The sequence below is a fragment of the Balaenoptera borealis genome (assembly GCF_965194805.1).
Source record: "Balaenoptera borealis genome assembly, chromosome: 5".
Lineage (NCBI taxonomy): Eukaryota > Metazoa > Chordata > Mammalia > Artiodactyla > Balaenopteridae > Balaenoptera > Balaenoptera borealis.
This window is the reverse complement of record NC_138862.1, coordinates 46,742,805-46,759,035: the sequence shown is the minus strand read 5'-3', so window position 1 is coordinate 46,759,035 and position 16,231 is coordinate 46,742,805. Positions and strand designations below refer to the sequence as shown.

The window sequence follows — 16,231 nt, the reverse complement described above, 5'->3', positions numbered from 1 at the left end:
TTACTAGCGTTTCTTTTCATTGTAAAGAGATTCTTTTAAGGTCGTGTTTCAGTAAAGGGATCTTGCGACATCTGAAATAACCATCTCCTATAGTCATTAAGAGAAATTTGTGTTCAAGGAGTCCATTTTAAGTGCTACAAATAATATTCCACATGTGCCAAGTATAAATTTAATTATTTAGAGCAACTTAACAAATGGTCAGAATAACTGGTTAGGATTGGTTTAGATAATTTTGTTAAAGACTTATTTTGCTTTAGTTCTAAAAATAATACCAGTAATCTTCTTTAATCTGTTCATTCCCAGGAAGTCATTCTTTCTCAGTAGGTGAACTATATTTTACAGTGTCGTGAACACAAGCTGCCAAAATACAATAGTCCTTTCCTTACGTGTGCCCATCATTCTTCTTGTCTCTACAAGGGAGCAAAGCCAAGGATTTAGTTACCATTAGGATGAAACCGTGCACTTAGATATGGTAATGTGCTGGAGCCAAAAATGTTTCAATAGTACATTTTAGGTGTTAATGCTTCAGTGATGACGAAGCTTCAAAGATCAGACCGTGAGCGCTAACGAAAGGACCTCTCCATTCCCAGGCATTGTAACCACGGGCTCCACCATGGTGGAGCACAATTACTATGTGTCAGCCTACAGAGTTCTGTACAGTGACGATGGGCAGAGATGGACTGTGTACAGAGAGCCTGGTGTGGAGCAGGATAAGGTAAAATGATTACCAGAGTATTTTTAAAGAACATTAAAAAAGGGGATGGGGGGTAGGTGGCCTTTGCCAAAAGCCACAGAAGCTCTTCCTGTGTGTGATAAAAATTAGATATCATTTGGTCTTACTCTGCCCTCTTCTGGTTATTTTAGGTAGTGTTAGTTACTGGCCTTCCCCTTCTACCTATGGTTAGGAAATTCTCAGTGCTTCTAGGTCCCTTTTGATGATTGTTAAGGGTAAGTACTTTCCTGATTTTTTTTTTTCCAGTAAATTTTAATTCACTTGTTTAAATAATTCATTAAGAAATAATAAAAAGGACCTTTTAATTTCTTGTCCTGAAAAAGCTTTTCTTATCAATCCACAGAATGATGGAGAGCCTAACTTGTTCCTAGATTTCTACTCTAGGCCAGCGGGGGTGGGGACAAAAGAGCTAAAGGTAGAAGGGCATTAAATTGTAGGATATTATAGAAAGGTCATGTCAAGATCACCTCACCAACTTTTGTCGTAGAAAACAACTTTTTTTCCACCTGAAGAATTTCCTTAACTTCTGTGGTAATGATGAACTATCGTTTTAGTTATAGCAAAACATGACAATGCTTAGGGGTAGAGAGCGAGTAGGTAGAGGTGGCTCTCAACTAGAGGTTTGTTACTTTCCCCCGGGCTCCTGGACCTTGGTCCACCCACCACAAGGGGTCCCTGTCCCCAAGGAAGGTGGATGCCTCTCATCTAGAGTTGAAATTATGAGCACATTTCTTCAATGAAACCTCCCTGTGAGTTTTCTTTCAGTTTTATGATACTATCAGTTCTCTATCATATACGTGATATGCTAATATATTTTCACTTGCCACTTTTCTCACCTCTCTGTTCAAAAAACTCCAGGGATTCCCTTTAATCTTTCATATGGATCTAAACTCTTCAGCTGTTACTCAAGGCCTTCTTTCCTCTCTTCTGCTTGATATCACATGAACTTCAATCTTTGGTGAGCCTCCACCCCTTGAAGCAGATAAAAATATTGTCTCTAAATCTAACTTACTTCTGCCTAATGCCCCCAAACTTACTTTTTCCTATTAGCACATCCATATTTATTTGTACAATAATATTTGCTATACTTGTAGAATATAGTTAATTTTTTGAAATTATAAGTATTATCCATGCTTATATTATAAAAACATCCAACAACACTGAATTATATTTCTGAAAAACTTTTTTTGGCTTCCTTTTTGAAAGATAATTTCACTGGGTGTAGAATACTAGGTTGACAGTTTTTTCTTTCAGTACTTTAAATATGCAGGTCCATTGCTTTCCAGTCTGCATTGTTTTCAGCAAGAATTTAAGCAATTTGATTATGATGTGCCTTTGTGTAGTTGTCTTCATGTTTCTTCTGCTTGGATTTCTTTGAGCTTCTTGGATCTGTGGGTTATAATTTCTATCAGATTTGGAAAATTATAGGCCCTTTTTTCTTGAATATGTTGCCTCCTCAATTCTAACTACATGAAGATTATGAATCTTGATGATATATCAGTTCACTGATGCTCTGTTTATTTTTTTCCAGTCTTTTTCTTTCCATGTTCCAGTTTGGAAAATTTGTACTGTTTTATTTTTAAGTTCACTAATCTATTCCTCTTCAGTGTCTGATCTGCTATTAATCCTATCTGGTGTATTTTATCTCCAACATTGTATTTTTCACTTCTAGATATTCAGTTTTTGGCTTTTAAAATTTCTTCCATTTCTCTCCTTAACATGCTCATGCTTTTCTTTACCTCTAAAACATATGGAGTATATAATAACCCTTTTAATGCCCTTGTCTACTAATACTATATACTAACGTGTCATATCTGGGTCTTTATATATTGTTAGATATTATGGGGCTTATTTTACATGCCTGGTAATTTTTGATTGGTTACCAGACATTGTGAACTTTATATTGCTTGGTGTTCGTTTTCCTTTTTTTATTATTACTCCTTTAAATATTTTTGAGCTTTATTCTGGGATGCAGTTAGGTTCCTTGGAAATCATGTGATCTTTTCAAAGCTTACATTTTAGATTTGTTAGGCAGCACCTGAGCAGCTTTAGTTCTAATTTTTCCCCACTACTGAGACAGTACTGTTCTAAGAACTCAATCCAATGTCCCATGTATATGAGGTTTCTCCACTCTCTGTTGGCAACATAAGCTGGCCCAGCCCTGTGTGGCCCTGAGAATTGTTCTCCTACTCCTTTCTAGTGGTTTTTTTTCCATCCACAGATAGTTTAGCTAAAGGTGTAAGGGGAAACCCCAACAGACCCTAGAAGTCTCTGGGTAGTTCTTGTCTCTCCCACACTCTGCCCTGCAAATTCTAGCTGCCTTAGCCTCTCCTTCTCTGAGCTCTCCCTCAATTCAGTGAGACCACCACGCTCTTTCCAGGCACTACTGGTGCAAGAGAAGGGCTCACGTCATTTGTTTTCCTCCCCTCGGGGAGCATTGCCCTATGCTGCCTGTTGTCCAGCCTCTGAAAACCATTGTTGCATATATTTTATCTGATTTTTCAGATCTTTAAGGCAAAAGGATAAATCCAGTCCCTGTTAGTCTATCGTGGGTAGAAGTGGCAGTCCTTACATTGAATTATATGAAATAACAGTCTTTTTTGCCTCACTTACGTTTGTCCATCTGCTCTCTCATCTAATCCCAACTCAGGGTTAATTGATGTATTCATTTTCATACCCTTTCTAAGCACGCACACATGCATGAGCACACACACAAAGATTCAGACTGCTTTTGGTTTTGTTTTCAGAAAATGGGAATGTATATACAAGTTGTTTTCATAATATATTGCTTTTTAATAGTATGCCATTCTTGTGTTTGGTAATATCCAATAAAGTGTAAGTTCCTTGAGGGTAAAAACTTTGACTTCCGTTCCATTTCACCCTCGTGGCACCTGTGAACCTCCACATTACATGGGGGGGGGGGTCATAATAAATGCTCATACATTACATGTAAATCCTTTGTACTTAGTTTTTATGAAATCTTTTTCCTTTAAGTTTTTTATGAAGATGAGATGGCAGTATGGAGTAAAATTTCAGGGATAGTTTTTATGTCCTAAGATGATGATGTTTAGTTATTGTTCCTGTTCCACTAATATAATAGACTGCAAGGAATTGCCTTCATTTTACTTGAGAGTAATATCTGAGGAAATAATGGAAGCTTGGTAGTTCAGAGATTATTGTAACTTCAGACCTGTTTAAAAATGAAGGCTATTAAATCATCTTAGAAGTTTATAGTCGAATGCCATTTGAATCAGCCAGGAAGAAAATAGCTATAATATTTGGAAATAACTTGATTGAGGAGTTAAACATTTACTTGTTCTCACATTAACTGACAAAAAACCACTTGGATTTTAGGCAGGTGTCTGTTTATTAATGGTCTTTAGAAACTGCCTAGGTAATTTGGCCTGAAGGAACGAGGAGGGCTCTTTTTTGCTTAGTGGAGCCCTATGGTTAAGTCAGAAGACACAGATTCAAATCACTGCTCTAAATTGACTGGCTATGTAGTCCACTTACATTGTATAAACTGCAGTGTTCTGGGTTCTGCCTATTTTGTAGGCTTGTCATGAAGAACATCTGAGTTAATTATATGAAGATGCTTTGTAAATAATTAAGAGCTGTTCCAGTGTGAGATACTACTATTATTTGCTTGAAATAGTTGAGGGAATGACATAGTCACCTGAAATTATATTTTTACCTAAGGATTATTCATGTGATGCATTAGTGGCTGTTTAGTTATGATGATTAAACTAGGCAGTGGGCAGCATCACTTTTCTGGTTCAAATAGCAGGAAATGAAAATGTATGATATGGGAACTGTGTTTATATAGTTTCTCCAGTAGGCGGAGCTATGTATCTGTTATGTGTTTGTTAGTGTATGTTCACTTTCAGTCTATTTATTGAGAGAAAAATTATGAAAAGTACACAGTACAGCATTTCCTCTAAGACCTCAAATGTTCAATTACGCTTTACTTTGAAAATAAAATTAATATATTTAAATAGTTGGTGATTCCACAGGACTAGAGTTACTAATTTATTAATACAAGGTACTGTGCACTGCAATCCAAACCTTCTTCCCAAATTGCCAAGTTAGAACTTTTGTTATGTTTAAGTCATCTTAAAATCATTTCTATATTCAGTATTTTCCTCCTATGAAATTTTTATGAAGAGTGTGCAGCTTCTTAATAGTTCTTCCAAATTATGATTAATTTATTTTCTTAGAAATTAATGCTTAATGTCACATTTTGCAGAGCTCATTTAAGGCCCAGAGCAAAAACCAAAAACATGTTTCAGTGGAGCAGTTTAGCCCTGGCCTCTGTTGATGTAAAGTACCGATTTTTGTTGTTTTTTAAAGATATTTCAAGGAAACAAAGATTATCACCAGGATGTGCGTAATAACTTTTTGCCACCAATTATTGCACGTTTTATTAGAGTGAATCCTACCCAATGGCAGCAGAAAATTGCCATGAAAATGGAACTGCTTGGATGTCAGTTTATTCCTAAAGGTAAAGCAACAGTATGTTTAAGGCATGTGGTTTTCACTGGATTAATTAAAAATGACTGTGCTGTTCTCCGAGAAATTAATTAATAATAATGTAAGTGTTTATACTCTACAGTATGTTTTTAAAGGGATTTTTAAAAAGAAATAGTTATCCCTATTAAATATCATATTAGATATCAAACTGGTTTCCAAAATTACAAGTGGAAGAAGAAAGAGAGGGTGTCACTGATGAGATAATGCAATGAGATTGCTTTCCAAATGTAGTCTCAACCTTAATAATTTTTAATCAGGTCTCATGTAGTAGAATATTTGTATCATACAAGCACTGGTGATTGTAAGTCACCTTAACCTAAGTGCCTTTTACTTTGAATAAATTAAAAATGGGAATAACTTCCTTCAAAATTATATAATATTTTAATACTTTGTTTACTGTTATGTCCCCCCAAACTACCATAGTGCCTGACACATAGTGGGCCCTCCATAAATATTTATTAAATGAATTGAATGAGTAGTATATCATATTGTGATGACATTTTTATAGCTTTATCATTCAACATCATCTGACTCCCTGTTATTCTCCTTCCTAAGAAGATTCTTTTTGGACAATTTAATTATTTAAAAACTCAGAAATCCCAATACATTTGTGCATTTCATGCAGAGTATATTTATCCTTCTGACGTATTTCTCTGAGATTTAAAATTACTGTGCAGAATTAAGTACTCTAGAAAATGTTAAAGACATTTAAAATTACTATATTTAACTATGATTTTTATAAGCAAAATGTATAAACTTTTCTAAACCATTTTTCAAGGTCGTCCTCCAAAACTTACTCAGCCTCCACCTCCTCGGAGCAGCAGTGACCTCAAAAACACTACAGCCCCTCCAAAAATAGCCAAAGGTATGCCTACTTTAAATGTGAGAATTTGATGTTCCCTGGATTTGTGGTATAATTTTCCATAAACATATTAAAAGCATTATAAAGTAACTATTTTAATCAAGCTGGTATAGATTAAAGAATAAAAAGTTTTTAAAACTTTTTTCAAGGTCGTGCCCCCAAATTTACTCAACCACTACAACCTCGAAGTAGCAATGAATTTCCTGCACATACAGAGCAAACAACTGCCACTCCTGAAATCAAAAATACCACCATAACTCCAAATGTAACCAAAGGTATGCAAACCCAAAAATTAATACCTGTTCATAGTAGTGAGTTGTTTTGTTTTTAACTTAAGTTTTCAGAAACATTTCCAGCTTTTAAACGCTCAGGGTTTTTTCCCTCTGTTTTTTAAGTACAGCAAAAAATTTGATTCCATACCTTATAGAAAAAACTGGCTGCATTGCTCTAAGTTCTACTATCTGGTGCCATGTAAAATGGTTCTTTAAATATTTAGAGATGGCTGCTGTATTCTAGGCTTCCTCTTATGATTTTTTTCCCTCTATGACTAAATATGTGGAGTCTCAGGCTTAGGAAGATAATTTTTCTAGAAATAACTAAAACCATAGCAGGAAACAAACTTTTTTTCTGATTATATATTAATTTGCTGGATAGGGAACTTGGTAGGAAAAAGGGAAGAAGAAAAAAAAAAGTTTTGGTGAAAATAAATACTTCTTTTAAAAAAAGATACTCTGTTAACATTTATTTTAAAAATTTGGTCTCTGTTTTTTAAATGTTTACAGTTACTTTTTCAGATTATAAATAGTGTTTTTCAATTTACTTTCAAACTTTGCTTTTAATTATTAGTATATAAGGTGTTAACATATATAAAACCTAGTAGTTTTTTAATTTTACTAGTTTGAAAACAAAATTTCTGTTGAATTCAGGAACAAAAAGCATCAGTGCCATGGAGGAATTAATTTCAGTGTTGACAGATAAAAAGCACACTAATTTTCAGGACAGTGCAGAGAAGAGAAAGTAGTTCATTCAGAGTAACTTGTGCCACATAGAACTTAATCATTCTCATTTTCTGAAAATTTGCCTGGATTCAGATAACTTTCTACAACTTCCTACATGTCAGTTTCCTTCCTATCTTCTGAAGTATTCCCAAAGAGACCAATTTCTTTCTCATGCTGCAGGAAAAGCTAGTATTGACTGAAAAACAAAAAAAACCTCACAACCTAAAAGTTGAGAATTATGTTTTATTCAGGTTCTTACTGAAGACAGTAGCCTGGGATACAGCCTCTCAGGTAGTTCTGAGAAACTGTTCCAAAGAGGGAGGAGCCAGGATTTATAGGGGTTTATGCTGGAAAAAATGTAGTCAAACATCAAAAAATTACTGCTAATCACAAAAAGCAGACATCTCAAGTTAATGATTTTAGTGCTTTTCTATGTGTGGGAAGATGCAAGAGTTTGAGCTCATTGAAATTATTCATTGGTATGTGTCTTAACTGTTTAGAGCCAGTATTCTGCTTTTCTCCATCCTGAATTCCCCTCAGTGCGCACAGTCATGGGGTGCGGGTAGTGGCTGAGGACGTGGTGGCACCTCTTTGAAATGGCTGGGGCAACATTTATTTTGTCCAGTCTAGAGAGAAGCAAGGGTTGACAGAGACAAGAAATTTCAGCATCCCACAAAGAGCTTCTTACCAGTTTACAGAAAGCATGCGTTTGGGTGGAATCCCAGACCACATACCCAGATGGAAAAACAGTCATTTAAAAGTGTTGTTCATCTTAAAATCTGATTATAGAATTTTTAAATCTTAGGACTAAAAGTGTTCTTAAAGCATTTTCTTCCAGAACTAGGATCCCTGTAATCTTTAAAATAACAAAGAACATCTAGGTCTTTTTGGTTGAAGACCTCCTGTCTCCTTTTCTCTGGAACAGTAGTATGTAGACTTTTTATTGTTTTTTGAACCTAAGCATATATTTTAATGCCTCTGATTAAGTCAAACTGTATCCATCTGAACCTGATTATTCTCTCTACAATTTCACAAATTTTAGGGATAAAGCACATTTGCTTTTCTAATTTCTTAGTCCTTTCTATCCTGAGTCATGATTTCTGTTTTATTCACTTCTCCTTTCTCCATTTTTACATCCAGGCTGAGAGTGATGCTGGTGAAAATCATGTCATGGTCAGATTTGTGCCACTGTAATGTCCAGATCCTCCCTCAGTGGGGCCCTCAGTAGCAGCTGGTGGTCTTTCTGTTTCCCTGGTTAGCTCTTTTGTCTGTTCTCAACAGTAGCTGTTTGAAACACTCTCTGTATTTTTCAAACCCTTGACCCAGAGATCCTCATTCACTCTCAGTTACATCTTCAGCTTCCCAAAGAAGAAGCCATTCGAAGGGCACTTCCTTTTTGTGGAGCCTGCATAGTCACCTAGTTCCCATCCATACAGCTTCTCAGAGGCCTGGTGTTATTGATTGTCCTCTCCCTCCCTGTATCTTCAGCTTCTTTCTCTCTTTGGTGTGATTATAAGGAGTAAATAAGATGCAGGTCTGGCGCTTAGCGCCCAGTAAATAGCAGCAGTTGTTGCTGTTATCACCCTCATGGCCAGGAGGAGGTTGAGAGGTGGAGGAAGAAACTAGCGTCCCAACTGACCTTAAGCAGACCATTTCTGCCCAGGATTCTTTATCTATGGAGTGAGATAAGGGGATTAAGTGATCTCCAAGTCCCTGCAGGCTCCAGCATTGTGTTGGTTTCTGCCTTGTTCATACACACATTTGGTTTCTATGCTTAATACTATGTTATTATCTTCCTGCATCTATATTTTGCCATCACTTCCAAATGCTGGATAATATTTTATTATAATATTATATTATAAGGATAATATTTTATTATAAGGAGGAGACCATGATTTACTTATTCCCTTTCATTGTTGGGCATTTGGATTACTTCCAGTTTTACAGTCTGCTGCAGATACAGAAGCAAACATATTTAAAGATACATCTTTGAATGCCATCTTAATTTTTTCCTAAGAATAAATTCTACATAGAGAACTGCCAAGTAATAGGTTTTTATAGATATTGCCCCAAAATGCCAATCCGAAAGGTAGTTTCAATTTATAGTCCCATCAAAATCCCTGTTTCCTGATACCCTCTTCAACAATTAGTTGTTCTTTTAAATATTTGCCAATTTGATAAGCAAAAATAGCATCTTTCTGATTACTAGTGAGGTGAACATGCTTAATGGTCACTTGTGCTCTTAATGCGTTGCTCTTTCATCTCTGCTGATTTTTCTGTTGTTTATTTTTTACTTGTAAATTCTGTAATAGATTAACTATATTAACCTTTTATCACATATGCAGAAAATACGTTTTCCCAGTTTATCATTTTTCTTTTAATTTGTCTTAGTGATTTAAAAACATGCAAAGGTGGAGCAAATAATGTGACGCACTTCCATGTATCCCTGAAGGCCTCTGCAATTACCACTCGCGCCCACTCTCATTGCATAAATTATGTTTATGGTATTTTTTTGAGATAGAAAAGCTTTGAATGGTGATATGGTTAATCTGTACTCTTCTCCTTAATGGTTTCTGCCTTTGGTATTAATGTGTGTTTTGGTTTGTTTGCGTTTGTTTTTCAGATGTAGCCTTGGCTGCCGTCCTTGTCCCTGTGCTGGTCATGGTCCTTACCACTCTCATTCTCATACTAGTGTGTGCTTGGCATTGGAGAAACAGGTTCGTACAAAACTAGTTCGCCTGACTGGTCCTAGAGGGGATGTTTCCAAATGTGAAATAGAAACTAAATATAGAAGATGAACTTTTTTGAGAGGGAGAGTTAAGATAGTCATTAGAATAAAAATATATACATTTCTCCTTTATTCCTGTAAAAAATGAGTAAGTTCAATTCCATAATCAGTTACTGAGTACCTTTATTGTATCAAATTTTGTATTATACAGTGGGTTACACACATTAGTAAGATATAATAGATACTTAGTAACACTGAAAGAATGAGACACAATTATTATCTACAGATTGTTTAGCAGGGTTGACCACTGTACTTTGGCATGATGAGTTGTATATGAAGTGCTGGGGAACACAGACGCAAGAACCATGAGAGTTACCTGAAACCTTTTTTTCAGAAAAGAGTAGTCCTCAAATTTGGCATGGTTTGCCTTAAAGGAGGGATTAGATTTGGCTAGATAGAGGAAGAGAGAATGGCCCAGATTGATGGGATGTCTTGCGGGAAGGCACAGAGTTGTGGAATGTAGGCAGAATAGTGAGTCATCCCACAGAGGCTTGGCATGCGGGAGCTCTAGGAGACCCATAGAAATGCAGCCTGGGCCTGGACCAGGAAGGACTTTCTGTAGATGGGGAAATCATTGAGCAGTGTTCAGCGGACAGGTGATATTATCAGACGATTGTAGGAAAATGGTGGCAGGAGGGTGGATTGAAGAGGAGAGAGAGACTAGAAGAGACAGAGAGAAGAGTTAGGAAACTATTCAGGCCACACAGGAACATGACACAGCAATTCTAGGAAAGGGAGAGACGTGGAGGGGGAGAGGTTTCCCAGAGGCGTCAGTGCGGGGCTTGACTGGCTACTTGCTAAGGAAGGAGGAGGATCCAAGGTCCTCTCAAGTTTCTGGCTTGTGCACTTGACCGGTAGAGATGTCGTGAGTAGAGGTAACAGAGTAGGAGGACAGATTTGGTGACTGACAGGTTTGGAGGGACCTCATTTGTCTAGCCATCCAACAGATATTTGAGCTCCTGCTCCCTGCCAAGTACTGAGCCGTGTGCTGGGAGTCCAGTGGTGAACCCCAGAGTCTATGGATGGGAGAGGATACTTTGCAGAACACCTTCCACCATGGAACCTGTTTGTTGCAGGGCCCAGCAGTAAGGGCAGGTAGGAATCACGGGATTGGAGATAAAACAGTAGCCAATATTCAATTCACGAGTCACTCGGTTTACTACACATAATTAGCACACAACACAGGTTAGGCAAAGTGGGGGGGGGGGAGGGTGTAAACGAACCACTCCAAGAGAAGCCTTGAAGGAGGCATCTCGGCACCAACAGCAGCACATGACAAGTGAGGGTGGGAAATCACCCCGGCTCCAGCAGGGCCTCAGGCGGTGTCCATCTGGAACTGCTCTCAGCAGCATGGGGGCCTCCAGCCAGGATCCTTCAGGTCACTCGGTTCAATTGTCTCCTCCTAAGGAGTAAGCGTTACCCCAGGGGAGGAGTCTGGACTCCTTCAGTTGCTGTCTGTTCCCGTGCCGTACATGGGCCATCAAACTTCTTATCTAAAGTAATATTCTCAGTTTATCATTTGAGGACACTGGCAATCCTACAGTGGACATTTCAAAACAACTCATAGGCAAGTTCGCGTTGGCCACTGGGACTCCATTTTGAACTACGTAACATGTCTTAAATAGCTTAAATCCTCTAAGTTTCACCCAAGATGAGTAGGAATCATAACACAAAAGAAACCACATCATAACCGTACCAACCACAGTGTGTTCCACGGGTGGAAGGAAGCTGGAGGAGGCGTGGGTCCCAGATTCCTGGTGTTGGGGGGCTGTCTGTGCAGAACTGACAACTTAGCATGAGGGCACGAGGCGGGGGAGGAGGGAACAGGGCTCTGGGAGAGTCCAGGAAGGAAAGTTCATGATGCTTTCAGGGAACCGGACAGTAACAGTAGTAGTGGTGAGAACAGCAGCAACGGCAAAGTTTCATAGAAAATAAAATGAAATGCTGGTTTTACATGTTTTTCTAAATGCCGTACGTGTTTTAACTCATTTAATCCTTAAAACAACCTGTGAAGCAGCTGTTGTTATAAATCCCATTTTATAGAAGAGGAGAGTGAGACAGAGAGCACAGGTAACTTGTCCGAGGTCACCTGGTCAGCACATGGCAGGGTGGAGATTTGGTCCGGGCTTCAGAGCCCGTGCTGTTAGCCGCTGCAGCCTCTGATCAATCGGCAGTTCAAGTCTAACCCTCTGTGGTTAAAGCCCCAGGGCGTGGGGGTGAGGACAGGGGAGTAGAGCTGTTGAGAGGCAGGAGGCAAGTCCTGAGATCAGTTTGGGATGGCGTTTAAAGGACTCTGGACATTCAGACTCCCAAGAGGCAAGATGGAACACGAGCCTGTTGAGGACAAAAGGTCTGAGCTGCAGAATTGAGGTTGCTTCTACGAACGTAGTGGATGAAATTGCTGACCACTGGCTTTGTGATAAGGAGTAAAGAGGAAGTGCCATTAAGGGGCTTATGGAAAATAGCCAGGAGAAAAGTAATAATAAAAACAGCTGCAAGTTACTGAATCCCTAACCCATGCCGGGCACTGTTCTAAGTACTTTACATGTAATGAATAAATCACCTGCAGCTTTGTCACTGGAGATCAAGAATATGAAATCCTTTATAGTACAACCCTTGGACAGCTTCAGCACCTACCATCTCGTCCACAAATTTTACGCTATGCCTTACTTTGAAATAATGAAGTATTATATTTTAAATACAGCCAGACTTTAAAATGAGGGAGCTTTTAGTATCAATAATAAAAACATAGTCTTATACTAGAGAAGAATGTTTCGAAGTAGGAAAAGCACATAGCTTGGGCTCTTTGAGAAAGCCCCGTTTGTGATCTTCAGCAAGTCACATAACCCTCTTTTCCTCGTTTACAACACTAGAACAACTTCTTTCTCTTTAGCTTGCAGAGCATTATTTTAATTAGGTGTATATCAGAAAATGTCCTTTTGTGTGCTTGATTTTTTTCTTTTTAAAAGGCTCACGGTAGATAGCAATTCTTAATGTTGGGGAGGGACAGAAGTTTCTCCAGGGGAGGATGTGTCAGAATTCTGAGGAGCAGGCTGGGGAAGAACCTTCTTCGTTGCACACATGGCCCTCGGTCCCCTCACTGTTAGTGACAGCGTTGGCTTATCTTGGGCAGGGTGGAGGAATCAGGTCTATGCAGTTAAGGGTGTGTGACACTTTAAACTTCTCAGGGGCAAAGGACTGTAGAAAAAAAGCAGTAAGTTGAAAAAAAGTAACAACGCAGAAGAAAATATGGGGGTTTTGTTGTTCTTGTTGTGTCCTGTGAACTTTGTGAATCGACTGATTTGTGAAATTTGTATTTGAAACCAAAACAAACCTAACATGATTTCCCCATAATAATCCACGTGTCAGGGTTGGGTCTTTGATTTGATTCAGGGTTTTTATCTACAGGCTTAGTCTTTTTTTTTTTTTTTAATCCCTTTATCCATTTGAGTGGAAAATAGTTGGGTAACAAGATAACTGTCTCAGGAGATAGTTGTTTAATATTTATTGAGAGTCTGGAATTCATGAGCCTCAGCAGTGGCAACTTCGAAAGTCAAGTGAAAGAGGTCTCCCAGGGAAATCAGCAAGTAGAAATGTGTGCTCTTGACTAATTATTAACTTTGGTGTTTATCCTGCAGTTTCAGAGCTTTCTTACTAGTGAATTCACTCTATTTGCTAACTTTTTTTTTTTTTTCTGTATTTTTCCAGAAAGAAAAAAGCTGAAGGCACCTATGACTTACCTTACTGGGACCGGGCAGGTAATTTGTGGCTTTACATCTCTTTCCATCAGAGGGAAGCCCCTGCCCTCCAGCTGGCAGCAGTGAAAGAGGAAAGCCATTTTCAGACCCACATAAACTCCCCAGCACTGTTAGAAAAATGGCATTCCTCTTCTGTTCTGATCATTTTTACTTTTCTGTAAAATCTCTCTAGTCTGTAAGTAACGAAATGGGAAGTAAGAATTTCTCATAACACATGCTCTGTTCTTTTCCTTTTGGAAAACTTGTCTGGTTTGTCCCATGTATGTATCGGTCTTGAGGAGACCAGCTTTCTGTGTGGTGTACGTGAACACTAGGTAAGAAGCAGAGGATTGCGGTCCTGGTGACACAGTGTGTGTGTATGTGTGTGTCACTCTGCTGTGGATATTTACCGCAGTGGAGTTCAGCGGTTTACGAGTCAGTGAAGTCTGCTATCTCTGCCATGAGTTGTCATCTTCCGCATTCCTACTTTCTGTGGCAGGTGGCAGGTTGCTGCAGGTGACACCAGGGGCCTTCTGCGGGCGGGTCTCCCACTTCCCAGTCTCACCACTGGAATGACTGTTAGGAGTCAAAAGAGTTCACTGTGACGAGGGTAGAAAAGAGCAGTGATGGGGGCAGCTCGTGGGCTGCTACTTCTCACCGTCGTCCCCCCGCCCCCCACAGGGTTGGTCTTAAAATTTTTTAAACTTATTAAAACTTATTAAAGACCACTGTTATAACAAACTATATCTGGCTGCACTGTAGTAGCAGTGATTTGCTTCAGTATATGCTTTTGATAGAGATTTCTACCGCGTCCTGCTTTGCACTGGATAGTCTTTTTTTTTTTTTTTTAATTTATTTATTTATTTATTTTTTGGCTGCGTTGGGTCTTCGTTGCGGTGCGCGGGCTTTCTCTAGTTGCGGTGAGCACAGGCTCTAGGCATGCGGGCTCAGTAGTTGTGGCTCGCGGGCTCTAGACTGCAGGCTCAGTAGTTGTGGTGCACGGACTTTGTTGCTCCGCAACATGTGGGATCTTCCCGGACCAGGGCTCGAACCCATGTCCCCTGCATTGGCAGGCGGACTCCCAACCACTGCTCCACCAGGGAAGTCCCTCCACTGGATAGTCTTATCAAAGCAAAAATTAAGTTTGAACAACTTAAGGAACTAGAAAAAGAAGAACAAACTAAACCCAAAGCTATTGGGAAGAAGGAAATAATAAAGATTAGAGAAGAGAGGAACAAAATAGAGAATAGGAAGAAACAGAAAACAGCAAGTGTTGGCAAGAATGTGGAGAAACTGGAACCCTTGTGCACTGTTGGTGGGAACGTAAAAGTACAGCTTCTGTGGAAAACAGAATTTTTGTCAGTTCCTCAAAAAATTAAAAACAGAATTACCATATGAACCAGCAATTCCACTTCTAGGTATATACCCAAAAGCATTGAAAGCAGAGTCTTGAAAAGATACTTTTACACCCATGTCATAGCAGCGTTATTCAGAATAGTTAAAACATGGAAGCAATCCAAGTGTCTATCCACCAATAAATGGATAAGCAAAATGTGGTTATACACATAAAATGGAATATTAAGCCTTAAAAAGGAAGGAAATTCTGCAATATATACTACATCGTGGATGAATCTTGAGGCGATTATGCTAAATGAAATAAGCCAGTCGCAAAAAGAAAAATAGCATATGATTCCATTCATACGAGGTACTTAGAGTACTCAAAATTATAAAGACAGAAAGTAGAGTGGTGCTTGCCAGGGGCTGAGGGGAAGAATCAGGAATTATGGTTTAATAGGTATGGAATTTCAGTTTCACAAGACGAAGAAAGTTCTGGAGATGGACGGTGGGGAGGGTTGCACAACAATGTGAATGTGTGTCTAATAACACTGAGCTGTTCGATTGAAAATGGTTCAGGGCGTTCCCTGGTGGCCTAGTGGTTAGGACTCCAGGCTTTCACTGCTGTGGCCCCGGTTCCGTCCCCGGTCGGGGAACTGAGATCCTGCAAGCCGTGCAGCGCGGCCAAAAAAAAAAATGGTTAAGATAGGAAATTTTATGTTGTGTGTATTTTACCACCAGAACAACAACAAAACAAAACAACAACAACCAAAGAAACCAAAAAACCTTGAACACAAAGGCTGGTTTGTATAAATATTTGTCATAGAAATGGCTTAAATGCAACAGGATTTCTCCCTTCATATACTGTTATCATTTCAAACATAGCTTTCTGTGTAATGGTCTCTTTTGCTTACGATCACAATGAAGGTTGGTGGAAAGGAATGAAGCAGTTTCTTCCTGCCAAATCAGTGGAGCACGAGGAAACCCCAGTTCGCTACAGCAGTAGTGAAGTGAATCACCTGAGTCCTAGAGAAGTCACCACGGCGCTGCAGGCTGACTCTGCAGGTACCTAGCGCTGCCACCACGGGAGGGAGAGGCCGCCGCGCGCGCTGTAGAGTGCCGTGAGATTTGCAGTGCCTTTCATCTGTTTCATGCATAGGAGATGAGCTAGTTTCCAAATATAGAGCCACTTTTTAAAAAGACCTCGAGAGAGTCATTTCTGTGTCTTAGATGTTCTGTCCATAAAAC

At 39.0% G+C, this 16,231-nt stretch overlaps 1 protein-coding gene across 1 annotated transcript in view; it reads left to right on the top strand.

Moving 5' to 3' along the window:
- DCBLD2 (discoidin, CUB and LCCL domain containing 2) overlaps positions 1-16,231 on the top strand; it is a 92,661-nt gene that overhangs the window by 72,014 nt on the left and 4,416 nt on the right. Inside the window, exons 9-15 of the mRNA XM_082392084.1 lie at positions 591-715; positions 5,084-5,234; positions 6,042-6,128; positions 6,275-6,400; positions 9,747-9,840; positions 13,620-13,669; positions 15,911-16,048. Of these exons, the coding sequence (XP_082248210.1) occupies positions 591-715; positions 5,084-5,234; positions 6,042-6,128; positions 6,275-6,400; positions 9,747-9,840; positions 13,620-13,669; positions 15,911-16,048 (771 nt within the window). The remainder of the gene's footprint in view (positions 1-590; positions 716-5,083; positions 5,235-6,041; positions 6,129-6,274; positions 6,401-9,746; positions 9,841-13,619; positions 13,670-15,910; positions 16,049-16,231) is intronic.